General features: G+C 46.5%; 2 protein-coding genes and 1 long non-coding RNA gene across 9 annotated transcripts in view; 2 read left to right on the top strand and 1 right to left on the bottom strand.

Annotated features, from left to right (window-relative positions):
- The window catches only part of LOC146355688 (zinc finger protein RFP-like), a 29,423-nt gene extending 17,319 nt beyond the window's left edge, over nucleotides 1-12,104 (top strand). For 2 of the 3 annotated variants that reach the window (XM_084830992.1, XM_084830993.1), the window contains one exon: nucleotides 248-1,808. In XM_084830992.1, coding sequence (XP_084687118.1) covers nucleotides 248-765 — 518 coding nt within the window. In that variant the 3' untranslated portion in view covers nucleotides 766-1,808. Of the gene's footprint in view, nucleotides 1-247; nucleotides 1,809-11,586 lie in introns of those variants that run through there. The other variant, XM_084830994.1, reaches the window with a different exon arrangement.
- LOC146355687 (uncharacterized) lies at nucleotides 881-16,165 on the bottom strand. The gene is made up of 3 exons (XR_014787242.1): nucleotides 14,904-16,165; nucleotides 11,671-11,811; nucleotides 881-2,628 (listed from the first exon to the last, which is right to left on the bottom strand). It is a non-coding gene; the product is annotated as an uncharacterized LOC146355687 (long non-coding RNA).
- Nucleotides 16,166-16,208: 43 nt separating this feature from the next.
- LOC146355685 (E3 ubiquitin-protein ligase TRIM7-like) overlaps nucleotides 16,209-27,222 on the top strand; it is a 35,892-nt gene continuing 24,878 nt past the window's right edge. Inside the window, exons 1-4 of one of the 5 annotated variants that reach the window (XM_084830956.1) lie at nucleotides 16,209-16,608; nucleotides 17,596-18,158; nucleotides 25,784-25,879; nucleotides 26,525-26,755. In XM_084830956.1, coding sequence (XP_084687082.1) covers nucleotides 17,655-18,158; nucleotides 25,784-25,879; nucleotides 26,525-26,755 — 831 coding nt within the window. In that variant the 5' untranslated portion in view covers nucleotides 16,209-16,608; nucleotides 17,596-17,654. Of the gene's footprint in view, nucleotides 16,609-17,453; nucleotides 18,159-25,783; nucleotides 25,880-26,524; nucleotides 26,756-27,222 lie in introns of those variants that run through there. The other 4 variants (XM_084830958.1, XM_084830957.1, XM_084830959.1 and 1 more) reach the window with 4 other exon arrangements.

Raw genomic sequence — 27,222 nt, 5'->3', positions numbered from 1 at the left:
ATGAGTTTTTACTATTCCTGGGGAACAGGGCTAGGGATGGGTCTGGGTTGAAATCTGGGGGAGGTCTGAAAGCAGGAGAGGAGCATCTCTCAATCCTGAATGCAGGATGCCAAGGCCCAATTGATTTTGGGAGGGAATGGTATTCCTGGGATGTTTTTAGGCTCAGATGGTCAGCCTCAGCTGATTCTGTTATCTTTTTCCTCCTTTTCCTCCTCCCCCCACCCCGCCCCTCCATCCCTGCAAACAGCAAATGTAATTCTGGATCCAGACACAGCGCATCCTGAACTCATCCTGTCTGAGGATTGTAAAGATGTGAGACATGGAGAAAAATATCAAACTCTGCCTTACAGCCCTGAGAGATTTAAGCAAAATCATTGTGTGGTGGAATGCGAGGGATTCACTGCAGGCAGACACTTCTGGGAAGTCCTGGTGGCCAGTGAGAAGAACTGGGCTGTGGGAGTCACGAGGCAGTCTGTGAAGAGAAAGGCCACTATTGCCTATAGCCCCGAGGAAGGCATCTGGGCCGTGGGCCATTTTGGAAAGTTTTACACGGCCTCCAACCATCCTCATTTCCTTCGCCTTTCCCTGAATACGAATCCCCAGAGGATCCGAGTGGCCCTGAACTGTGCCGGGAGGCGTTTGGCCTTTTATGATGCCGATACAGCAGCCCTGATCTTCACATTCTCAGGAGCCTCCTTTGCTGGAGAGACGCTTCTCCCTGTTTTTTATGTGGACAGAAAAGCCCACCTCAGGCTCGCTCCCTAAAGTGTGCAAAAGGGATTCAGGGCAGGCAGACATTTCTGGGAGGTCATTGTGGGAGAAGAACTGGGCCCTGGGAGTTATGAGAGGGTCTGTGAAGTGAAAGGGTTATATTGCCTATAGCCCTGTGGGCCTCCAACCATCCTCATTTCCTTCACCTTTCCCCAAGTAGGATTGGAGCAGCCCTGAACTATGCCAGGAGGCGCTTGGCCTTTTATGATGCTGATAGAGCAACTGTAATCTTCACATTCTCAGGAGTCTCCTTTGCTTAGAGGCCCTTTCCCCCATTTTTATGTCAGCAAAAAAGCCCACTTCAAGCTCGCTCCCTAAGGAGTGCAAAAGTGCACTCGCTACAGTTGTGACACACACATACAGCATTCTCCCCAGGGCCAGGCTCAGGGAGACATTTTTATTTTGGAGAAGCCAGATTTGGACAGCTGGCCCTTCTTGGTTGGCTGGCTCATCTGTCCATCATGAAACAACTCCCCCCCCCTTCCCCCCTTCTCAGATCAAGATTCTGCACAGTGCTGATTGGTTGGCTGGCCCTTGCAGTAGTCTGGAAGCACTCCCGGAAGCAATGATTACTCCCGCTAATTATGAACTCAGCTGGTGTGTGCCGATGAGTATGGAGCCAAAATTGGCCACTGAGAAGCAAGGGGGAGGTATCAGCCTGCTTGGGAAAATCTCAAGGAAGCTGGAAAAATCTCTAAAAAGTAGATTAAAGGGCCAATACCCCTGCCCCAACACCACAAACCAGTGCAATGAAGACCGAGCACGCTTAGTAGCCATGGGATGTTTGGTGTCTGTTGAGTAATAAGAAAAAGCGAGAGTGGAATGAAGTATGCTGGAGGAAGTCATGCCTATCTGATTGGCTGGAATGAACCCTTTGTGTAGGATAAGAGCGGGCAACTTCTGTGCATCTGGGAGCCAATTTTCCTCCTCTGGGACCCACTATGGACAATATTTGCACTTGTAGCACCATTTTAAAGTGTCAAAAAACTCTCAAATATCCCATTTCTCACATAAAATAAAACCCAAGGAAAAAGAAATATGAACTCCTGTCTTTATTTTTGCCCCTGGGGGAGGAAGGGAAAACAACTTCTGTCAAATCAGGGATACAATATTTCACTTGTATGTATTTATTATTTATGTTCAGCATTCTTACCCCGCTCATTAGCCAAGAAAGGTTCTCGGAGTGGCTTACACAGATTAATAAGAAGACTGTCCCTGCCCTCAGGTTTATAATCTAAAAGACATGACACAAAGACACAAAAGGAAAAAAGGGACTGGGAGGGTGGAGGAACAGAGAAACTGGCAGCAGTTCTTAGTTTCAAAGTTCTTACAGATGTTTGTTCTAGTAGGGAAAGGAAGAGCAAAACAAGTTCCCTGCTGCTGTTTCTTCTTTGGCCAATGTATGGGGGCTCGGTTGGTTTCTCCCTTGCTGTGATGTTTATCCTGGGAGGTAGGGAGTGCAGCTTCCCAGTGGTCCTTGGTTCTCTGGCTGATGGATGAGGCCAGTCCGCAGATCCAGGGGACAGTCAACTGGTAGGAGGGGTGCAGGGCTGGCCTTAGGATTAATTGCGCCCTGGGCGAGGAGTGCCTTTGGTGCCCTCCCCTGTGATCAGCTTGGGCGCTCCCCCTCAGGTCAGCTTAGAGCCCCCTTCACCTCAGCTTTGCACCCCCCTCAGTTCGGTGCCCTCCCAGCTCACCCACCCTAAAGCTGGCCCTGGAGGGGTGAAACAGACTCTCTGCAGCTGCTGTCTCTCTGGCGGATGCATGGGGCCAAGTGGGTCTCCCCTTTGCCATGATGTTCTTTTACCCCTCCAAGGAGAAAAACATAAGGCGTCAAAGGAATCCAGGAAGTTCCATCTGCAAACAAAGGAAATGCAAATTTGGTACTTTTAAAATTTGTAGCTGCTGGTTCTGTTTGGCTTTCCTTTAAGAGCTATCCCCACACAGTGCTTTTGGATGCCGTAGCAAAGGAAAATCATCTGGTTAGTGTTGCACGCAGCATCACCCCCAAACTAACCCAACACTCATTTACATGCACCAGGCTGGATGTCAAGACCTGACATCCTCAGACAGCTGCAGACACCCCTCTGATGTCAACTCTGTGTCCCCTCTGACACCATGTTTTTTTTTTTTTTTCTGGTGCTGGGTCACCATTTTTATTTCCTCTCCTGATATATTGTCAACTCTGGGGGGCTGTGGCAAATTAAAATGGCAGCACCCATTGGGGTTCTAGGAGCTGCCATTTAATTTCCTACAATCCCCAAGATTTTGAACTTATGGGTTCAAACTCTGGGTTGTTTGTCCTCCAACAACCCAGAGTTTCGGATTGAATAGAGCATCCCTCTGTTGTTTATTGCAGCAGAAGCGGGCGGGCACACAGGAACCAGCCCACTCATTCCTGCCTCATTTTCAACAACCCTTGGTTCACTAACTGTGGGTTGTTGATGACATGCAAACTGGGTCATCGTAAGGGAAAGTCTCCACAAAGCTCCTCCAACCTTCTTTATTTCTCTGGACTTGTCTGTGCCTCTAGGATTTCTGATGTTTTTCCCCCTTCTTTCTCCTGTTTTTGTTTTACTTGAGAATTCTGGAATGAAACTTAACATTTGTTTTTCTTCAGGTATAAGGGGAAGGAGAGGCTGCCTATCCCAACAGTAATCTACAGAGGGCGCAATCCTATCAGGCATATGAGGGTCAACCCTATTGAACTGTTTTTTTTGGGGGGGGGGATGCTGAGGGAAGTGGATCCTTCAGTCAGGTATAGCCATGAGGGCCTGGGCACACCTGTGGGGGCAGAGTTTTGACACTTGGGTCATGGCAGAATTGCCACTTTTCAACCCAGGAGGGCAGAAGTAAAAGGTGAGAACTGGGAGAGAATTTCAATCTATCCTTGGAAGATAGTATTCTTGGTATAGAAACTGATTTTAAAGAGGGCTGACAATTTTAATTAGCAAGCATAGTTGTTGCAGACATTATTTTATTTATTTATTGAAAACATTTTTATAGCACCCTTCATAAAAAATGAATCCAGGGCAGTTTGTAAGATTTAAAAAACAAAAGATGAGACCAACAGTTAAAAGAGCAGTCCACAATACTGACAAGTACACAGAAGTACTTTCAAAGCCTGAACAAATAAAAAGGAATTTACCTGGGGCCTAAAAGAAGTCGTTGGCACCAGTGACGGCATTCCATAACTGGGGTGCCCCAGCTGAAAGAGCCAGCTGTCTCGGGTTGCTACCCGCTTCACGTAGGAGAGGGGGCCGTGTAGGCCATCTAGTCCAATGCCCTGCACAATGCAGGAAACCAGAGCGAGAGCATCCCCAACAGGCAGCTGTCCAGCCTCCCCTTGAATTACGACTCCTCTGGGTCATTGGTTCCATTACAAACTGCTATTCCCATTAAGACCTGGGGTCTCCGGCATGGTGTTTGTGGGCAGTAGTGTGCCTGCAGCCACTTCTCTTGGCATCCAACAGGCTCCCTGCCCCTCCCGATTTTTATTTAATTTCCTAAGATTTTTTATTAATACTTTTTTTTTAATGAGAGGCTGGTATGCTGCAAAGTGTAGCACTGCCCTCCAGGATCATCTTTATTTGGGTTTAAAAGAGTGTTTTTGTTTTGGAGCTCACATCCCACCTCTGCCTTGTACTTAGGTTCTTTGACAAATTACTTTTCTTTTAGTCTCACCCATTTATTGGCCTCCTGGGAAATTAGTGTTTTGTGTCCAGTCATACCCGCCATGGCAGCCATTTAAAGAATGGGCAAGCCCTTCCCATGGCAGCTATTTTGTAAGACCAAAATGAATCCATGACACTCTCTCAGAATTCCAAATGTGCCCACTGACCCAAAAAGGTTGGGGACCCTTGATTAAGATGCTTCTCTTTAGTGATGGCCACCAATTTGGATGGCTTTAACAGGGGATTGGACAAATTCATGGAGGAGATGGCCATCAATGGCTATCAGTCCTGATGGCTATATGTTATCTCCAGTATCAGAGGCAGCATGCCTATGTACACCAGCTGCTGGGGAACATGGGCGGGAGGGTGCTGTTGCCCTCATGTCCTGCTTGTGGGTTTCCCATGGGAAGCTGGTTGGCCACTGCATGAACAGAATGCTGGGCTAGATGGACCCTTGGTTTGATCCAGCAGGGCTCTTCTTATGTTCTCCTAATGTTCAGCTAAATTAAATCTGCTCCTGCCCTCTGTGGCAGCAGAGAACAAGTCTTTGCCCTCTTCTATATTAGCCCTTCAGGTATTTGCGGAGTGCCTGGTTCCTTCACACTTTACTCATAGGGCTTGTTTTCCATACTCCTGATTATCTTCATTGCCCTCCTTTGAACTCATTCCAGCTTATCGCTATCCTTTTAAAAGTATGGTTTTAAGAAGGCTGCATTCTGTCTGCCTTAATGTACATCGCTGACTACAAGACTGGGCTAAGGGTGCACTGAACTGCACCCCTCTCCCCAATTTGCCAGGGGTTGGGGGGCGAAATCAGTTTGCCAGTATGGGTGGCTGGAGAGCCAGTTTCCTTTGCAGTGGTGACAGCTCTTTCCCCACCTTTTAAATGCTACTACCTCTCCTTTTACCCCCCTTCTGGAGGTTAGCAACTATATCATGCTGGGAGAGGGGAAACATGGTGGTAGGCAGAGCAAGAGCTCCAACCACTCTGGCTTTTATTTAAAATCCTGGAGAGGATTTTAAATGGGGTAGGGAGAGGAAGCCCCTCACAGGTAGCGGTATTTAAAAGGGGTGGGGCGATTGCCGCCACAACCGCCAAAGTAAGTCTCTCTCTCCCCCATAAACTGGTTCTGTCCCCACCCCTTTGTTTCACTCCAAAACAGTGACATTTTGCCAGCACTAGATTGGATGCTAGTAAATTTCTCCAGCTTACATAAGGACCATTTCAAAGTCGGTCACTATTGCTTCTCTAGGAGCAAAGGTCCCATTGGGACCTTCTAACTTAGATTTCACAGTCCACCCCCACCTTCTAGGAGATGATTGGATAAGCTCCTCTTTTATCCCCTTTGCCCCCTAAAAAATGGCTCTTTCCCATGTGTGCTTGTCAGATGTTTATACCTGGAGGAAACACCACCTCTCATTTATGTGGGTATCTAAGCTAAAAACTCACATAGATTTAAAAATGTATACATGAGATAACATGAGACTTATGATTTCCTCTTAAACCAGGGGTGGGCAAATTGTGGCCCTCCAGAGGTTTTTACCTACAGCTCTCATCATCCCTCATCATTGACTGTGCTAGCTAAGGCTGATGGGAGTTGTAGGCCAAAACATCTGGAGGCCCAAAGTTGCCCACCACGGCCTTAAACTCTTTCTTTGAAGGCTTTCCTACTTGTCTTTGTAAACTAGAATGAATTAATTCATTAGAAACTCTTGCTCTACCTGAATTGGCAACCTAGAAACTCCCCCACATGCTTGACTATTCCCACGTTGTTAGGTTTCAAGGAGGGCGATAGGGAACAGTGTCTTGGCCAGCAGATAATGGGAGGATCCTATTGTCTCACATGAGGACCTCTCCTCCAAAGCATCCTAACCCCTTTCAAAAGCTGCCTCTGGCCTGGGGTGGGTGGGAACCATGAATGTAGGTGGCGGCAGCAAGTGGAGTAGAAATATGTAAGGATAGAAATGACTAAGTGACCCACAAACCTGGAATTTGTAGAACTAGGCCCAAGGCAGAATTTGACTTTTAAAGGTATGAGAGGAAGGGAAGTTCAGGACACTGCAGAAGTGTTTGGTTTGAGTTTTAGAACCATCTTTGACATTGGAATGTGGCTAATGCCAACAAGGAGGCAAGCAAGCCTGGTTGAGGCCCTGGAAGAGACAGAGGGGAATACATTGTAAATTAATGGTGCAATCCACATCCCATGAAGTCAGTGGCAAAGTTCCCATTGACTTTAATGACTTGGGATTGTACACCAGACTTAATAACACAGTCCTGACATGAAATAGTACTGAACAAATGTTTGCTTAATTTCTAATTCTGGTTTTGAATTTTACTTTTGAAGGATACTTGTGGTGACCTAGCCCCCAACATAGATAAGTTTATTTTAAAAGTCCCGTCAAAACCAAAGGAACAAGTTTGTTGTGACTAAATTGATAGTTTAGGTAATGGATTCAAGGGGATGTAGTCCCAACTAATTTTAACTGAATTGAGATCTTAGGCTGCCATTCTTGGCATACTTCCTGTGACATATAAGAACCATGAAACCCGAGGGGATTTCCCCACCCCCAAATAACCAGGTTTAGGATCTGTCTTTAATAACTATTAAGGCAAAAATGTTAAGTGTCAGCCTGCCAAATTTCATAATTTTATTCTTTGTTTTCTAATTCCCACAGCAGCCATAATGAAGAATGTTGAAATATTTACATTAAAACAACTTTGAATATTTGCAAGCACATTTGGAGTGGGTGGTGGGATGGGGAGGATCTTCACCTCTCCTAGATTTGTTTCAGCTTCTACTTAAGAATAGCCATGCTGGATCAGGCCAAAGGCCTACCTAGTCTAGCATTCTGCCTAGTCCAGTGTCCAACCAGGTGCCGGGGGACGGGGGGACACCAACAGGACATGAGTGTTTTATTTAAGAAACTGGTGTGCATAAGCATATTGCTTCTCATAATGGACGTAACATATAGCCATCAGGACTAGTAGCCACTGATACCCTTCTCCTCCATGAATTTGTCTAACCCCATTTTAAAGCCATCCAAATTGGTGGCCATCGCTACATCTTGTGGTAGTGAATTCCATAACTGAACTAAGTGCAGTGTGTACAGGTATTTGCATTGTGTGAAGAATTTATTCTTCACTTGAAATAAAGGAAACAACAGAATCTATAATGACACCAACTTCTTTGTTGTTGTTGTTTTTACAAGATTTATGATAGCACAGAGTATTTAATCTCTGTTCCTTTCTTTCCTCAGGGACCCTGTTATCTGGACTTCAGCTGCACAAAGGTAAATTTTGGGGATCGATAGAGGACCAAATATACAGGAGAGATGTGTGTGGGGTGGGGTGGGAGGGATGCCAGAATGCTGCTTGGGTTGTGTTTCACTGGAATTCAACAGTTCTGGGGACTCTGGGACCGTAAATTACAAAATGACTAAAAGGAGAATGAGGTAGCAGTTCCATGCTGATCTGTATTTCCTTTCTGTGGTTTTAAACACAGTCCTTTTATTTAAAAACATTGGCAGAGCTCTGCTGGATCCATCTACTCCAGCATTATGTTACCTACTGTGGCCAACTAGCTGATTGGGCCAGGATCCCTTCTTGTGTGGAGGAGCTCCATGTGTGTACACTGGTATGAGTGTGAAGCTCTTCTCAGGTACGCTAAAAGCACAGATGGTGGGGGTGTGGCTATGGTCCCCCTGAAACCCTGCTCATGCACTCTTTGAGACTTCCCAATCCAAAAACAGCAGAATAGTGAGGGATCAAGTTGTCTATATTTGGTAGATTATTATTGATTTATGATAGCTCCTCACGTGATACTTCTAGTTTAGAAGAGGTTCTAATGGGCAGTGGTGTAGCCTCCCCTTAATTTCCAACAATTAATTTTTCCTACAAAAATAGTAATTATGACCAATTAACACATGGAATATGAGAGGAATGTAATTTCCTGTTCTCCCCTGACTTCCACCCTTCCCCAGCTTTCTCATGCGGTAGTGAAGAGAAACTGTTTCAGGTCTCTTTGTTTGTTTTTTCTGAACTGCGCTGCCCTAAAGGGGATAAGACACACAAGGTGTGAAGGAAACACCTCAGGTTATCCCACCACTGCCACCAAATGTGGAGAGGACAATGATGGTGTGGGTTATCCCACCTCTAGGCACCTCATTGAGGACTAGTAGCTATAACTATGTGGCGGCTCACTCCATCTGTTCATTATCCCATATCGAGCTCCACTGCCACCATAAAATATTATTTATTTATTACATTTATATCCTGCCTTTTTTCCTCCTTATGGAACCCAAGGCGATGTACATAATCTTCCTCCTCTCCATTTTATTCTCACAACAACAACCCTGTGAGGTAGGTTACGCTTGCTCCTTGGGAGGAAAGCTATGGCAAACCTAGACAGCATAGTAAGAAGCAGAGACATCACCTTGCCGACAAAGATTCGTATAATCAAAGCTATGGTTTTCCCAGTAGCAACGTATGGCTGCGAGAGCCGGACTATAAGGAAGGCTGAGCGCCGAAGAATTGATGCTTTCGAACTGTGGTGCTGGAGAAGACTCTTACGAGTCCCCTGGACTGCAAGGAGGTCAAATCAGTTAATCCTAAAGGAAATCAACCCTGACTGCTCATTGGAAGGATAGATCCTGAAGCTGAAGCTCAAATATTTTGGCCACCTAATGCGAAGAGAAAACTCTCTGTAAAAGGCCCTGATGCTGGGAAAGACTGAAGGCAAAAGGAGAAGGGGACGGCAGAGGATGAGGTGGCTAGATAGCATCACTGATGCAATGAAGATGAACTTGAGCACACTCCGGGAGAGTGCGCAGGACAGGAAGGCCTGGCGTGCTATGGTCCAGGGGGTCACGAAGAGTCGGACACGACTGAACGACTGAACAACAACAACAACAGTGACTGGCCCAAAGTCACCCAGTGAGCTTCATGGCTGAGTGGGGACTAGAACCCAGTTCTTCTGAGTCCCAGTCCAACACTCTGGCCATTACACCACGCTGGATATCAATATGAGCTGTCTGACTTACATGTTAACCTTTCTCCCTACTAAGTAGCTGGGTATAGGCATGGGACAAAACAGACCAGAGGTTCATATACATAAAACAAAGATATTTTAACTGTTATTTACAAATATAAATATAGCAAAATATGTTTTTCTTTTTCACTCATAAACAACAACAACAAAGATGTTGCTGTTGCTGGCTATGTGATAGCTGTACTTCCACCCCCTATCCAGCTTTAAGCCAATTTCTCTAATAAGCTCCACCCCACTTAATTCACAGGCTGGTCCTGTGGGCTTAGTTTGCAGTCTGCCCTCTGGTAGTTGCTCCAGCCTTCTTCACAGTCCACTCAGGACTGCCTGGCTTTTCTTTAGTCTTTCAGGCCCAAATCCAGATGGGGAGGATGGGGTATCTGGGGCCAGCAAAGATGCTTCATGTTGTCCTGGTCCTTTATTGCCTTTTCAAGCATCTGTTGTTGTTGTTCAGTCGTTCAGTCGTGTCCGACTCTTCGTGACCCCATGGACCAGAGCACGCCAGGCCTTCCTGTCCTCCGCTCTCTCCCGGAGCGTGCTCAAGTTCATATTCATTGCATCGGTGATGCTATCTAGCCTTCTCCTTTTGCCTTCAGCCTTTCCCAGCATCAGGGTCTTTTCCAGAGAGTTTTCTCTTTGCATTAGGTGGCCAAAATATTTGAGCTTCAGCTTCAGTATCTGCCCTTCCAACGAGCACTCAGGGTTGATTTCCTTTAGGATGGACTGATTTGACCTCCTTGCAGTCCAGCAAGTCCAAGCATCTGAGCCTTACTGTTTTCCTAGAGAAAACCTCCTGTGAGTTGACCATGCCTGTTTGTTGCTTATATCGGTAGCTGGCAGGATGGGTTAAGCAATGAGAGGGAGCCCTCTTCTAGCAGTGACGCTAGATGCTTCCTAAAGAAATACAGGAGCAGGACAACATGGGGCATCTTTGCTGACCAAGGAAAAGTGTGGGTGCATGGGGGGGGCGGTAAGTTGTAAACAAGCACAATTTATGACATTTAGGGATGGGCAGATTACTCACCATCCGTTCCGCGAAGGTGTCCGCAGGGGGGGGGGGGAGGTGATCCTTTCCTCCCCTCCGGAATCCTCTGGAGCAGCTCTGTGTCCGGAGGATTTCATAGAGCCACACTCCAGCTCTGTGGCACTGGCGATATGGTAATGGTGGCCGCCATTACCGTATTCCTTGGAGAAATACAGCCGCAAATGGCGTAGTGGACACCACTTGCAGCTGTAAAGTGCTGGTTTTTACCTAAATGGAGCCGTAAACGGCTGCAATTAGGGTAAACTCAGGGCTTTATGGCCGTAATGTGCACTACGTCATTTGTGGCTGTATTTCTCCAAGGAATATAGGATTTGGGCCGCCATTATTGTATTGCCAGCGCCGCGGAGCCGGAGCGCCGTTCTGCGGGGAATCTTCCGGATGCGGAGGTAAGTGGAGCTGTTCCACCGTGGATTCTGGAGGCTGGATTCCAAAGAATCTGGCCTCATTTGAGTCCGCGGCAGAATTCTCCAACATCCCTAGTGACATTGCACCAACATCATCACTGATCGGGGTCATGTCAGTTAAGGCATCAGCTTCCAATTTCCTGGCTTTGTGGAACTTGAGCCAACATGAGATAGCCTTAACACCAACTAACCTTAAACCAGCAGGTTTTCTATTAATTGAATGTTATTATTTATTTTAGAACATTTATATACTGCTTCCCAATTTTAAAATCCCAAAGCTGTTCACAACATCTTTCAGGTAACCTGGTCCTAAGTTTAGGACTCTATATGTCAACACAACCTGGCTCAGTAGGTATTTAATAGAGAACTACTAACTAAAACCTGGGTCGTGGTTACAAAGAGGCCATTTTTTCCATCCTTGACTATCCTGATTTCAGCACTCACTAAGGTTACAGACATGCTCCCTGCTGAAATGTGGGAAGTCTAGAAGAAGGAGAGGAGCATCCTAATCCTAGAAATTAGCACATGAAACTCCTATTACACAGAGGGGGATTGTAATTTCTGTGATGTCTCCCAGCTCAAGATATGTTACTTTCCCAAATGAAGTTGCTGATCTTGTCTTTCCTCATTTACTCGGATCCAAACAGCCAATATAACACTGGATCCAGACACAGTTTATCCCCAACTCATCCTGTCTGAAGATTGTAAAAGTATGAAAGTGGGATTCATACCTCAAGATTTGTGCAACAATCCTGGGAGATTTGACCAGTCTTCTGTTGTGCTCGGATGTGAGAAATTTTCTTCAGGCCGACATTTCTGGGAAATCATTGTGGGGCATGAGGAACAATGGGCCGTGGGGGTTGTTGCAAAGTCTGTAAGGAGAAAGGGCAATGTTTACTTTAGTCCTAAGGAAAGATTCTGGGCTGTGGGGAAGTGGAAAGATGTGTACGAGGCTGCTAACAAATCCCATTATCCTCATCTGTCTTTGAGAGGACAGTTCAAGAAGATCCGGGTGAATTTAAACTGTGAAGGGGGGCAGTTGTCTTTTTTTGATGCTGATACAGCAGCCCTGCGCTTCACATTCTCAACAACCGCATTCTCCAGAGAGACCCTTCAACCCTTTTTTTCTGTGCGTGAGAAAGGCCACCTCAGACTTTCTCCCTGAAGCACGTCAAAGCTACCCAACACGCCTTGCTAAAGTTACTCTCTAGATTAGGTATGGGGAATGTGTGGCCCTCCGGATGTCGTTGGACTGCAACTTCCATCATCCCTCACCATTGGCTATGCTGGCTGAGGGCTGATGGGAGTTGCAGTCCACCAGCATCTGGAAGACCACATGTTCCTCATCCCTGTTGTAGATTGGGATGAATCATAAATGCACACTCACACGCTTATTGTTCAGGAGCAGCTTTTACTCTTCTGCCAAAGCCTGCATTTATTACTGTTTGCTGTTCAAGTTCTGATATTGATAAAGCTGAAGACTGATTTATTTGAAGGAGTGGAATGGATGTGAGTTTAACTGCCTGGATGAACACAGAACCCAATATGAGCGAAGGCTAGAACATAAGTCAGGACTTAAGTCCCCTTGATTTCAATGGGTCTGTTCTTAAGTATGACTAAATCTGGATCCAGCCCCTAACCTATCTATCAATACATGAGTCAGGCTTGGTTCATCAACTTGCCTATCAAAGTTAATTTTTTACTACTGAGCAAGCATAAGTGGGCAGGACATATGGGGGAAAGCACTTTGTCAGGTAAGCTGGTCCCAACTTGTTTAGGAGTTTATACATTGATAATAACACCTGCATCTGGTTTGGTAGCATGTTGGCAGCTGGTACAATTCCTTCAATACGAGTATAAAATGCTTATGGTAGGATGCTCCAGTGAGTAGCCTAGTTGCTGGATTCTGCACTAGCTGCAGCTTCCGTACCAGCCTTAAGGGTAGCCCTACAAAGATCACATTGCGGTAATCCAACCTTGACGTTACTAGGTCCTGTACAACTGCAGTCAAGCTATTCCTGAACCGGAATGGCGGTAGCTGGCATACCAGCCAAAGCTGGTAAAAGGCACTCCTAGCTGTCGTGACCACTTGAGCTTCAAGTGACAATGATGGAACGAGGAGTACTCCCACACTACATACCTGCCCTTTTAGAGGGAATGCAGCTCCATCCAGAACAGGCAATTCACCTATTTCCTGGACCCAGGAACCACTCACCCCACAGGGCCTCCAGCTTACTGGGATTCAGTTCCAGTTTACTGGCCCTCATCCCATCCCATGATTGCACCCATGGACTGGCTCAGTGCTCTCTCTCTCTCTCACTCACTCACACACACACACACCCCGATCCAGATACTACAGAGAAATAGAGCTGAGAATCATCAACCTACTGATGACACCATTCTCCAAATCTAATGGCCACTCCCAATGGGTTCATACAGATGTTGAATAGCATTAGGGACAGAATTGTACCCTGTGGCACCCCATACTACAACTGCCAAAGGCTGACAGTCACCCAATGCTACTCTGTGGATGTGGTCCCATAAGTAGGAGTGGAACCAGTGAAGAACAAGTTCGCTGTCATCCAACCCACAGAGATGGTCCAGGCGAGTGCCACGGTTGATGGTATCAAAAGGACATCGAGGAGAAGCAACAAGGTCATACTCCCCCTATCCCTTTCCTAATAAAGGTAAGCCAGGGCGACCAACGATTATTCTTTCTCAAAGCCAGGCTTGATCCCAGATTGAAATTGGTCTAGATCAGGGGTGCAGAACCACTTTCAGCCAAAGAGCCAGATTCAATTTTGGAGAAGCATTCCAGTGGTTGGGGGCGGGGAAGGAATCCAGGGCAAAATACCAGCATGTTTTACTTTATAAAGTTACCAAGAAGTGGTCCTTAGGAGGGTAATTTCAACCTTTTAGAATGGGGGAAAATACGCAAAAGCCAGGAAATTATCAAATCATTGGGGAAGGGAGGAAGGGGGAACCATCTGCCCATGGGAAAGAGGGTGTGGCCATCTGGGAAACCAGGAGGGCCAGATTTGGCTCCTGCGGCTGAGGTTCAACACCCCATTCTAGATAAACAGTGTCCACCAAGAATGCACCGATTAAGGATGAGAACAGGGCTGCTGGGTAAAAAGGCCCAGGCTGTAATGGCTCTCCTCCTCACTGCCCACAAAAGAGGCTTTTCCCCACACTCAGAGTCCACCATTGCTCCTTCAGGGTCCAAATTCACTCTCCCCATGCAGGTGGTCTGGACCCCAAGCCATTTCTGAAGGGCACCTCTTGGGAAGACAGTAAGCTTCCTCCTCCTATTTTGTCTCCAGTACTAAAAACCACCACTTTGAGGAAGAGGAACGCCCAGTCCTGCCTGCAGCTAGGAGCTGCCTGCATGGGCAGGAGACAAAGAAGCAAACCCCTTTTTCCTTAAAAAGTCTCCCTCTTGCTTCACGAGGGAAAGCACCATGCAATATACTCCCATTACTTCCCACGCCCTTTTCTCTCCATGCCTGCTCACTTCTCAGAGTGTTCAGCCCCGCCCTTAAAAGAGGTCTTCGGTCACACATCCGCATTTTAAGGGCATCTCTATACCAGCCTAAAATCCTGCATTTAAAACAGGGCTTTCTCCTGTTTTAAATGCGGGATCACAACAACTCCCTTTTTCACCCGCTTCCTTTCCCCTCTCTCCTTTCCCCCTCCTTCTCCCTGGATCTGAGTCTTCCATATATTTCATTGATCTTGCTCCTCCTCTTGCTGCAGCTCATTATCTGAGATCTATTTAAAAACTGAAAAAGGGCAGTTAGTGCAGGAGACGCTAGGAGGGATACAGTGTCATGTAAAGAGCCTGCAAACTTCCGTGAAGGAGCAATCTCAATCACAGGTAGGAATGGCAGAGAATTCCAACATGGACCCCAATGAATTCTATTGAATCTGGCCTCTGGAGTCTGTGGCTGAAAGGATCTCTTACCTCCGCCTCCTGCCGGAATCCTCTTCGGCCAGCTCCGTATTGTTGGCGATATGGCTGCCATGCTGGCTGAGGGATCTCCGGACACAAATGGCGTAGTGGATGCCATTTGTGGCTGTAAAGCCCTTAGTTTAACCTAATTGCAGCCATTTATGGAATCGCCGCGGAGCTGAGCTGGCCCAAGAGGATTCTGGGGGGAGGGACTGATCGCCTCCCCCCACGGGTGGATCCCTCCCCCTGGAGCAGCAGGTAGGGAATCCACCCATCCTTAATCGCAGGAGAAAAGCTCTGTGTCAAGAAAGCCTAAGCAGTAATTGAGCGGTAAGGGGCAGAAGGGCAGGCAGAGGATCCAGTCGCCTTGGGTACGTAAGCCTGTTCCGGAGTGTAAATTGGGTGTTCTTGTTGGGGGTTTTTTTTGCTTAGAAGAGTGAGGGGAGCAACTGTTTAAAGGCCTTATGCTGACTCTCTACTTTAGAGGAACTTTTAATTCCCCACTCTCAAATGGTGGGATGGATCTCCTTGGCCTTGGAAAATCCTTCACCCTCAGGGCTTTGGTGAACCCTCTTCCAGTTTCTTTTCTGTTTGCAGGGCATTCTCTCTCTCTCACATACATGCACACAAATGGGGGAAGGGCTGCAGTTTATTTATTTTTATTCTGTGCCCAGCCTCTGCCCCTCCACTCCCATGCCAAGTCCTTTGTAGCCTAATTCTCTGTGTGACTCCTGAGAAGCAAGCCCCCTGGTCCATGGGGTCATGAAGAGTTGGACACCACTTAACGACTGAACAACAAATACCTTTAAATAGCAATACAATTCATGTCCCCAGAGTGGGGAAGGTTGTTACCGGGTGACCTGTGTGCCTGCTCAGTTTGTTGTTCAGATGCAAACTGTTGACGGGAGACTTCAAGGCCCCTGCTGCTCTCCCTCCTTACGGCTCTTTATCTTTCAACTAGACACGGACTGGACAGCCTTTCAAATAGAGGACTCCTTCAAATACAGAATGGTTCTCTGGCAGCCCTTCAGATAGAGGACTTTCCTCTGTAACGCAGGACACCTGGCCCCACTCGTCAGACTCTGTATAAAGCATCTTCCTTTGCTGCTGTGTTTTGAACTCGAGACATTTTTAAGGAAACCCTCTGGAGAAGGCAGTAGCCCCCAAATCCCTCCTCCTATTCTGTCTCCAGTTTCAGCACTTCTAAGAAGAGGAACACAGCTAAGTCTCATCTGGGTGGGGTGGAGGAGCAGGCAGCAAAAACGAAACTTAACTTGATTGCGTCTGATTTGAGCCAGGGCTGCTGAAAGTCGCAGGAAGAGGCTTCAAGATAAAGTGACTTGGAGGCTTCAAGATGAAGCAGTACAATACATGTCCCCAGAGTGGGGAAGGTTACCGGGTGACCTGTGTGCCTGCTCAGTTTGTTGTTCAGATGCAAACTGTTGACGAGAGACTTCAAGGCCCCTGCTGCTCTCCCTCCTTACGGCTCTTTATCTTTCAACCAGACAGGGACCGGACAGCCTTTCAAACAGAGGACTCCTTCAAATACAGAATGGTTCTCTGGCAGCCCTTCAGACAGAGGACTTAGACACATCACCACCCTAAGAGCTGGATGGACCAATGGCCAAGACTCTGTATACGGCATCTGGCTTTGTTGCTGTGTTTTGAGCTCGAGACATTTTAAGGGACTGGCCTGCGAGCTCATATTAAAAAAAAGGTAAAGGTGTCCCCAACCAGTCGTGTCCAACTCTAGGGTACGGTGCTCATCCCCATTTCTAAGCCGAAGAGCCAGCGCTGTCTGAAGAGCCAGCACTGTCTGAAGACGCTTCTGTGGTCATGTGGCCGGCATGACTGAACACCGAGGTGCACGGAACGCTGTTACCTTTCCAGCCGAAGCAGCACCTATTTATCTACTTGCAATTTCTTGCTTTCGAACTGCTAGGTTGGCAGAAGCTGGGACTGAAGACGGGAGCTCACTCCGTCACGCGGCACTCGGGTCTCGAACTGCTGACCTGCCGACCTTCCAGTCTGCAGTTCAGCGTCTTAACCACTAAGCCACCGCGGCCCCCGCAAGCTCATATTACACCAGTACTTTTCCAGCTGCACTGGCTGCCAGTCCATTCCCGGGCCCAATTCAAAGTGCTGGTGTTAACATTCAAAGCCCTTAACGGCTTGGGGCCAGGTTACCTGAAGCATCGCCTCCTCCCATATGTGCCTGCCCGGACCTTAAGATCATCCTCAGCGGCCCTTCTCCGTGAGCCCCTGCCAAAGGAAGTGAGGCGGGTGGCTACTAGGAGGAGGGCTTTTTCTGCTGTGGCACCCCAGCTCTGGAATGAGCTCCCTAGTGAGGTTTGCCTGGCGCCTACATTGTATTCCTTTCGGCGCCAGGTGAAGACCTTTTTATTTTCCCAGGCATTTTAGCATTTTAGCTTTCTAGACTTTTAGCTTTGCTGTTTTAAATCTGTATTTTAAACTCCTGCACTGCTGCTAGGTTTTATTGTGGTTGTATTGTTATACTGTGGTTTTAGTGTTCTATATATTTAAAATTGTTTTATTGTGTGTTGTTTGGCTTTAATTTTTGTGAACCGCCCAGAGAGCTTCGGCTATTGGGCGGTATAGAAATAAATAAATAAATAAATAAATAAATAAGGGAAGCCTAGAGAAAGCAGTAGCCTCCAAATTTCTCCTCCTCTTCTGTCTCCAGTATCAGCACTTCTAGAAAGAACACCCCATCCACACACAGACGCCCGCGCACCCCCCCCCATGAGGAGGAGGGGCAGACAGGAAAACGAAACTCGCCCAGTTGTTCAGTCGTTCAGTCGCGTCCTTATCTGGTTTTCGCTTCCAGCCTTGGCTGCTGGAAGCCCCAGGAAGAAGCTTCAAGATGAAGCTATTTGCTCTGTTTGCCTGGACTTCTTCGCGGATCCGGTGACTCTGGACTGCGGGCACAACTTCTGCCAGGCCTGCATTGAGGAGTACTTGGGCAATTTGCCCAGAAACGCCGCCTGTCCCCAGTGCCGGGCGAGAGTTCAGAAGAGGAGCCTGAAGCCCAACCGGCAGCTGGCCAACTTCGTGGAGATCGCCAAGGAGCTGAGCTTGCAGCCGAAGCCGGAGGGAGCGGGGCGGAGAGTCTGCGAGCGGCACCAGGAGCCGCTGAAGCTCTTCTGCAGGGACGACGAAGCCCCCATCTGCGTGGTGTGCGACAGGGCCAAGGAGCACCGAGCCCACCGCGTGGTTCCCGTGCAGGAGGCTGCCCAGGAGTACAAGGTCAGGAGGGCTCCGCATTTCAGGGACTGCGGAAACTTGAGAGGGGTGCCAGAGGAGGAGAGGAGGGGGGGAGCGACTGCTGAGGGTGGGGTGGGGTGGGGTAGCGCCAAGCCAGACATATTAAAGCTGAAATTTCTATAACACTCCCACCTTGCAGTGTTTTTACCCAATGAATGAAGTCATAGCAATGGTTAATACACCCAGTGTCTGCAGAAGGAACTTCGTTTTTACGCTTCTTTGGCGGATCTTCCTTGGTGGGAAGCGATTGGCCTAAAAAACCATTTCAAAATCCAGGATTTTAGTGTAGCTGAGATTGCGCAGCAGTGTTTCTGATTAAAAAGTAGCACTGCAGCAAAGGGAGTATGTAATGATTCAGTGTCCACATACAAAATACACTTCTAATGCAAAAGCTCTATATTTATTAATGTCCAAATTAAATCGTCGTTTCACGTAAAAAATAAACTTTATTTATTATATTCATATTCCACCTTTTTCCTGCAAAGAACCCAAGCTTACATGATCCTCCTCTGCCTCTCTATTTTATCCTTACAAGAACCCTGTGAGGTAGGTTAGACTGAGAGTCAGTGACTAGTCCAAAGGCTCCCAGTGAGCTTCAGGACCGAGTGGGGACTAGAACCCGGATCTCCTGAGTTCCAGTCCAGCATTCTAACCAATATGCTACATCGGCATCCAAAGTTGTTCAATTTTTTGTTTTCTACCTTCACCCACGCAAACAAATTCTGTTAATTCAACCATTGAAGCAACGTACCATATCTTAAGAATCCATTCCTTTAAAGCCAGTGTGGTGTAGTGGCTGGAGTGTTGGACTGGGAGTTGGGAGATCCGGGTTCTAGTCCCCACTCAGCCATGGAAGCTCACTGGGTGACTTTGGGCCAGTCACAGACTCTCAGCCCAAGCCACCTCACAGAGTTGTTGTGAGGATAAACTGGAGGAGGAGAATTATTTATGCCACCTTGGATTCCTTAAGGAGGAAAAAAGGTGGGATATACATGTAAGAAAGAAAGAAGAAGTGCTGGCTAATCTCCATTTAGCAGCTATGAATAATTTTGCAGCTATTAAAAGATTTTCTACGAATTCCACATCCTCATCTATTACGGCACAATTAACGTATCCAAGGAAGATAAACACAGCGTTCATAGGTATGGGATATCCAATCATGAGTTTGTAAACGTTTTAAAATTTCCCTTACAATGCACATGGAGAAAGTTCATCATTATATCTACATTGCAGGAGTCAGGGCTGTGTGAGAGAGAGTGTGGGTGAGTAGAAAAGGAAACGTTCCTCCTGTGCAAGCACCGGGTCATTACTGACTCCTAGAGGGATGCCGCTTACGCTGGCGTTTTCATGGCAGACTATAGTGGTTTGCCATTGCCTTCCCCAGTCGTGACTGCCTTTCCCCCAGCAAGCTGGGTACTCATTTTACCCACCTCGGAAGGATGGAAGGCTGAGTCGACCTGAGCCGGCTACCTGAGACCCAGCTTCCACTGGGATCGAACTCAGGTCATGGGGAGAGTTTCGATTGCAATATTGCTGCCTACCACTCAGTGTTATTCCTATTTAAATGGTGGGGCGGGGGGGCAGTTTAGCATGGTGTATGACAACACTGCAGTGTAGTCCAGTAGTATTATCCAGTCTCCTGGTGTGTTAGTTTTATTTAGAGAAATGGGGGTGGTGGTGTTTGCGAAATTGATTTTAGCAGCAGTGCAATTTATTAAGGGATGGATGGGGTCGTTGTGGCGAGTGTGTGTGTATATGTCCTCAAGTTTTAGTTCTTGCAGTAGGCCTATGTGGGGCCACTTCCTCCTCCTCTCTTAACAGGCCTTGGAGCTGAGGCCCTGCAGCTCCTCAGTAGTTCGTGTTTTCTCATGTATTGTAGTAATGGAGAATCCTGTCATGAAGATACTAGAGTCTATTGTGTGTTGCTTGGAGAGCAGAGCCAGGAGTGGACTACAAGCCCAGCAGGTCACACACTCCTCCCCCCATATATTAACCATGCCCTTCACGCCTGTAATGGCCCTCGGCCCAAGGACCCTTACAGGGGTGAAGGGCGTCAGGAAAAGAACTGAGAGTTTCAGCTGTGGATGGAAAGACATCCAGTCAGCAGGTCTGCCTACTGAGAAGACCTGGACTCAGTTCAGATGACATATTAAACCACGATGGGTTAAATAAACCATGATGGTTTATTTAACCCATGTTGGCTTAGTGTGTCATCTGTGAGCTTTTTTCCCACCCACAGTGGGTTATTTTCCCCCAAATAAGTCATCCTGGGAACCCAAGGTCTGTGGTAAGGGTTATTTTAGCTATGGTGGGTTAGTGTATCTTTTGTTGTGCCAGCGTGGGTTACGGAGATTGCCTACAGAGCCACTTGGCAAGCACGGCCAAAAACACTGCCATCACTCTGCTCCTCTTGAACGATCTCTGAGCAAACTTGTTTTCCTGCCACATTCAGCTGTGTCTCCAACTTCAAATACCCCCCCAACATGGTTCCCAAATGGTTTCACATGTGGATAAATCCTCATTTTTCCATGAAAATGCAAAGTCCCATATTTATCCGGTAGTGCGTGTTGGTGGCTCACCATAAGGGAAACCTGTATATTAATTTTTGTTCCATTTCTGCAAACTCTAAAGGAGTTAGACCCCCCCCCCTTTTTTTAGTTGCACATAGGCGGAGAAAGGGGACCTGGCAAAAGCTTGAAAATCTACGAAGGAAGCTGCCTGGGTGGGCGGAAGGACTACAGGGAGAGGAGGGGTGAGGGGGGAAAAACCCTATGCTGTGTAGCTTATTTATCTGATTATCCATTGGGGCACAGTATGTTATTTGCAAAATAAGCTTCTGTGCGTAGCTTATGAGCCACCATGGGTTAATGTGACGTGTGAACAGGCTCCTGGTATGCAGATTTCTCCCCCTTCATGGATCACTGCCTTGTTGTGGCGAAGGGGCTTGCATAACTCAGTGAAGCCATAAGCTATGCCATGCAGGGCCACCCAAGACGGACAGATCATGGCAGAGAGTTCTGACAAAATGTGGTCCACTGGAGAAGGAAATGGCAACCCACTCCAGTATTCTTGCCAAGAAAACCCCATGGAACGTATCACAAGGCTAAAAGAGATGACGCCGGAAGATGAGCCCCTCAGGTCGGAAGGTGTCCAATATACTACTGGGGAAGAGCAGAGGGTATTTCCAAGTAGCGCCAGAAAGAGTGAAGTGGCTGGGCCAAAGCCGAAAGGACACTCAGCTGTGGATGTGTCTGGTGGAGAAAAGGAAATCCGATGCTGTAAACAACAATATTGTTTAGGAACCTGGAATGTCAGATCAATGAATCAAGTTAAGCTGGAGGTGGTCAGACATGAGATGGCAAGATTGAACATCGACATCTTGGGAATCAGCGAACTAAAATGGACAGGCATGGGCGAATGTAATTCAGGTGACCATCATATTTACTACTGTGGACAAGAATCCCTGAGAAGAAATGGAGTAGCACTCATAGTCAACAAAAGGGTGGGAAAAGCAGTACTGGGGTACAATCTTAAAAACGACAGAATGATTTCAGTACAAATCCAAGGCAAACCATTCAACATCACAGTAATTCAAGTCTATGCCCCAACCACTGAGGCCGAAGAAGCTGAGGTTGATCGGTTCTATGAAGACCTACAACACCTTCTAGAACTAACACCAAAAAAAAAAAATGTCCTCTTCATCATAGGGGATTGGAATGCTAAAGTAGGAAGTCAAGAAATCACCGGGATAACAGGCAGGCATGGCCTTGGTGTACAAAATGAAGCAGGACAAAAGCTAATAGAGTTTTGCCAAGAGAACACGCTGATCATAGCAAACACTCTTTTCCAGCAGCACAAGAGGTGACTCTGCACATGGACATCACCAGATGGTCAATATCGAAATCAGATTGATTATGTCCTTCGCAGCCAAAGATGTAGAAGCTCTATACAGTCAGTAAAAACAAGACCTGGAGCTGACTGTGGCTCAGATCATGAGCTGCTTGTTGCAAAATTTCGGCTTAAATTGAAGAACGTAGGGAAAACCACTAAACCACTCAGGTATGACCTAAAGCATATTCCTGATGAATATACAGTGGAGGTGAGGAATAGATTTCAGGGATTAGACCTGATAGACAGAGTGCCTGAGGAACTATGGACGGAGGTCCGTAACATTGTTCAGGAGGCAGCAACAAAATCCATCCCAAAGAAAAAGAAATGCAAGAAAGCAAAGTGGCTGTCTGAGGAGGCTTTACAAGTAGCTGAGGAAAGAAGGGAAGCGAAAAGCAAGGGAGAAAGGGAGAAGATATATCCAACTGAATGCAGAGTTCCAGAGAATAGCAGGGAGAGACAAGAAGGCCTTCTTAAATGAACAATGCAAAGAAATCGAGGAAAACAACAGAATGGGAAAGACTAGAGATCTCTTCAAGAAAATTGGAGATCTCAAGGGAACGTTTTGTGCAAAGACGGGCATGATAAAGGACAAAGAAGGCAGGGACCTAACAGAAGCAGATGAGATTAAGAAGAGGTGGCAAGAATACACAGAAGAACTATACAGGAAAGATCTGAATGTCCCTGATAGCCATGATAGTGCGGTCACTGAACTTGAGCCTCGAGAGTGAAGTCAAGTGGGCCTTAGGAAGCATTAGTAACAACAAAGCTAGCAGAGATGACAGTATTCCAGCCGAGCTATTTAAAATCCTAAAAGATGATGCTGTTAAAGTGCTGCACCCAATATGCCAACAAATTTGGAACACTCAACAGTGGCCACAAGACTGGAAAAGGTCAGTTTACATTCCAATTCCAAAGAAGGGCAACGCCAAAGAGTGTTCAAACTACTGCATAATTGCGCTCATTTAACATGGCAGCAAGGTGATGCTCAAAATCCTACAAGCTAGGCTTTAGCAGTATGCGAACCGAGAACTACCGGAAGTACAAGCTGGATTTTGAAGAGGCAGAGGAACTAGAGATCAAATCGCCAACATTCGCTGGATCATGGAGAAAGCAAGAGAATTCCAGAAAAAGTCTATTTCTGCTTCATTGACTACGCTAAAGCCTTTGATTGTGTGGATCACAACAAACTGTGGCAAATTCTTAAAGTGATGGGAGTACCAGACCACCTTACCTGTCTCCTGAGAAACCTGTACGAGGGTCAAGAAGCAACAGTAAGAACCAGACATGGAACAAACGAGTGGTTCAAAATTGGGAAAGGAGTATGACAAGGCTGTATATTGTTGCCCTGCTTATTTAATTTATATGCAGAGTACATCATGAGAAACGCCAGGTTGGATGAATCACAGATCGGAATTAAGATTGCCGGGAGAAATATCAACAACCTCCGATATGCAGACGATACCACCCTAATGACAGAAAGCGAAGAGGATCTCAAGAGCCTCTTGTTGAGGGTGAAAGAGGAGAGTGCAAAAGCTGGTTTGAAGCTCGACATTAAAAAAACGAAGATCATGGCATCTGGCCCCATCACTTCCTGGCATATAGAAGGGGAAGAAATGGAAGCAGTGACAGATTTTACTTTCTTGGGCTCCAAGATCACTGCAGACGGTGACTGTAGCCATGAAATTAAAAGATGCTTGCTCCTTGGGAGGAGAGCTATGGCAAACCTGGACAGCATAGTAAGAAGCAGAGACATCACCTTGCCGACAAAGGCCCGTCTAATCAAAGCTATGGTTTTCCCAGTAGTAATGTATGGCTGTGAGAGCTGGACTATAAGGAAGGCTGAGCACCGAAGAATTGATGCTTTCGAACTGTGGTGCTGGAGAAGACTCTTACGAGTCCCCTGGACTGCAAGGAGGTCAAATCAGTCCATCCTAAAGGAAATCAACCCTGAGTGCTCATTGGAAGGACAGATACTGAAGCTGAAGCTCCAATATTTTGGCCACCTAATGCGAAGAGAAAACTCCCTGGAAAAGACCCTGATGCTGGGAAAGACTGAAGGCAAAAGGAGAAGGGGACGGCAGAGGATGAGATGGCTAGATAGCATCACCGATGCAATGAATATGAACTTGAGCACGCTCCGGGAGAGAGCGCAGGACAGGAAGGCCTGGCGTGCTCTGGTCCATGGGGTCACGAAGAGTCGGACACGACTGAACAACAACAAATGCAGATTTCTCAGAAGCCAGGTCTGCCTATGCCCAGGCCTTGTCACTGTTCAATTCTACCAGAAATCAGTCACCACATCTACTGGACATGAACCTTTGATATTCTCAGGGCTTTGTGTTTTATGTGCTACCATACACAAAATATGTTTTCTGTAATTCCAGCAAAATTTGCAATTCCAAGTCAGGGCATTAAAAAAAAGAAGTGCAGCAATATACAAAAATTTGCAGCTCAAGGAAAAATTCCTGCAGTTCAGAATTCAAGCCATGCAAGTTATCAGTTGATGTAAAAAGTGACCATTAACAATGTGAAAAGTAAAATGTGTAGTCCGGGTTCCTCTAGAACCCTAAGCTCAGACCAAGGATAGAAATCTTTCCTCCCCCTGCCAAACACACTCGCCACAGACTCTGCTGCTATTCTCTAGAGTGTTCTGCAGTGTTTCGAAGATGAAGGAAATAATTCTAGGACAATTATTTGAAGTTGTCAGTGTTAAGGGCTTTCTTCACACAGAGCTTTGATCCTGCAATTGAGATTGCTCCTTCACCAAAGATGTTTGTGGGCTCTCTACATGACATCGTGTCCCTCCAGGGCGTCTCCTGCACTAAATGCCCTTCGTTCCGTTTTTAAATAGATCGCAGATAATGAGCTCTCAAATTACCCCGTTGTGTTCCGCCTGAGTTCCCTCCGTGAAAAAAAGCGGCAAGAAGAGGAGCGAGATCAATGAAAGATATGGAAGACTCAGATCCGGGGAGAAGGAGGGGGAAAGGAGAGGGGGGAAAGAAAGTGGGTGAAAAAGGGAGTCGTCGTGATCTTGCATTTAAAACGGAAGCAGAAAGCCCCGTTTTGAATGCAGGATTTTAGGCTGGTGTAGAGATGCCCCTAAGGACAGTGATGCCTTAACATATCCAATATGACATTTTAAGATCGCTGTTCTGTTTCTGTGCATCATGATTTCCCCTCTTGTTCTTTGGAAATCCCTCACTGCAAATAAAGTTCTGTTGGAGTTCATGATGCTTGTTGTGTGGAGACTGTCTATACCACTCTTCTGCATTAGTGCTGTCAAATTCCCAGGATTTTCTGCCACTCTGTGTCATGGAATTTTACTCTCCGCAACAAAGGATGTGCAGACACACACGGAACAGGCACAGGTGTGTTGAAGACACGCACGCTATGCGTGTGCATTATAGTCACAGCCACTTGCCCCCTTGGAAAAAATCCTGCAGCTTCCCATGGATTGCATGTTCCTCCTTTCACCATCTCAGGGAGTGAGAAAACCAGATTCCAACAAGATGCATTAACCTATTCAGTCTATTATGCTTTTCTGGGATAAAGGTGCAGGAAGCTGGGAGACCCTTGCACAAACACTGAGCACCAGAAGGCAGAGGGAGCAATATTTTTAAACTTGCCTGTCTTTGTTTCTCAGTAACAGTTTAAATATATTTGTATTTCTAAATCTCTACAGGGGAACTGAACTGGCACTTTTGTCTTCTCTCCAGGATCAGATCTGTAGCTGCCTGGAGACTCTGAGGAACGACAGAGAGAAAATTCTGGCACACAAAGCAGGCACAGAAATGGAAAGCCAAGACCTGCTTGTAAGTGTCACTTTTGCTGGAAAGTGAACATGTAGAAGAAAAAATACCTGGGAATATTGAACTGTGCAAAAGAGTGTAAAGCCCCAAGGCAGCCCTGCTCCTCAAAACCTTTATTATTTGGAATGACCTGATCTGATCTCCCATAAAATGTTCATGAAAGACCATGCGAAGGGTAGGCCCTTGTAAATCTTTTGAAAACTCTTTGCCTGACAGATGCAGGAAAGGTGTTTTTGACAGCACCGTAACCCACAGAGGCCCATTTGTCAGCCATGCGTGAAAGGGCTTTCTCCCCCAAATTGCACCCAAATTACGGACTTTGCTCCCTCAAGAACATGATTGGCTTCCATTCTCTTCGCCTTTAGAAAGTGTGTAAAGATGCACCTTTTCAATTTAGCCTTTCAAAGTGTGTAGTTTTAACTGTTTTTGTTTTTATTGTTGCAAGGTTTTATTGTTCTAAATTGTGCACTGCCTTGATGGCTTTTGAGCAGATAAGGTGGTATATAAATGTTACGTATAAATAAATAATGTAGACTGAATCTCTTTGAAAAGTTCGGAAGTGTCCTTCAGATGCAATTCTCTTCACCTGCCTTTTAATGCTGCAGAAACACATTCCATGCTTGACTTCTTTTCATCTGCTTGTTACAGGAGCAAATGAAAGCAGAGAGGGAAAAGATAGTGGCTCAGTTCCAAGAGCTACGCCAGTTTCTGGGAGAACAAGAGAAGCTTTTGCTGGCTAAGATGGAAGAGGTGGAGAAGGAGATTGCAAGGAAAAGGGATGAGCACCTGGCCAAAATCTCAGCGGATCTCTCTTCCCTGGAAAGGATGATGCAGGAAATGGAGGCAAAGTGTCAACAGTCAGGGAGTGAACTCCTGCAGGTAAGACGGCAAAGACAGCCAAAGTTTCTTTTTGTGGGAATACTGGTTCTGAACCCTTTGTGTGCTTTCTTCACTTACACAAGACATGTAGAGGCCCAATTTATGTTACAGGTAACTGGGCTTGTTATGTCAAGGACCATATAAAAGAGGAACAGGATAGTATTCATCTTAGCATGGGCTATTCTGACCTAGAGGGTTGTTTCCACACTAGCCATTTTGTCTGAATTTGCCATCTTTCATTAACTAAGAATTTATGGACAATCCGGAAAACGTCAGTCTCTTCCATTTCAGGGTTTTCTGTCTTGACCTCCTGCCTTCTACTTACATCTGATATACTCAAAACACAATTGTATCGGGCACCCTGCCCTGTGTGGACTGGCAAAGTGGTACTGAGGTTTTTCAGGGCTACTGTGTCTTTATTACTTTTATTTATTTGTTTGTGATTCTTATATACTACTGAATATAAT

Source organism: Heloderma suspectum, chromosome 2 (assembly GCF_057233095.1).
Source record: "Heloderma suspectum isolate Gila_16-S chromosome 2, 16-S_ref, whole genome shotgun sequence".
Taxonomy (NCBI): domain Eukaryota; kingdom Metazoa; phylum Chordata; class Lepidosauria; order Squamata; family Helodermatidae; genus Heloderma; species Heloderma suspectum.
The sequence above is the reverse complement of the archived record's forward strand: the minus strand, read 5'-3'. Positions and strand labels throughout refer to the sequence as shown.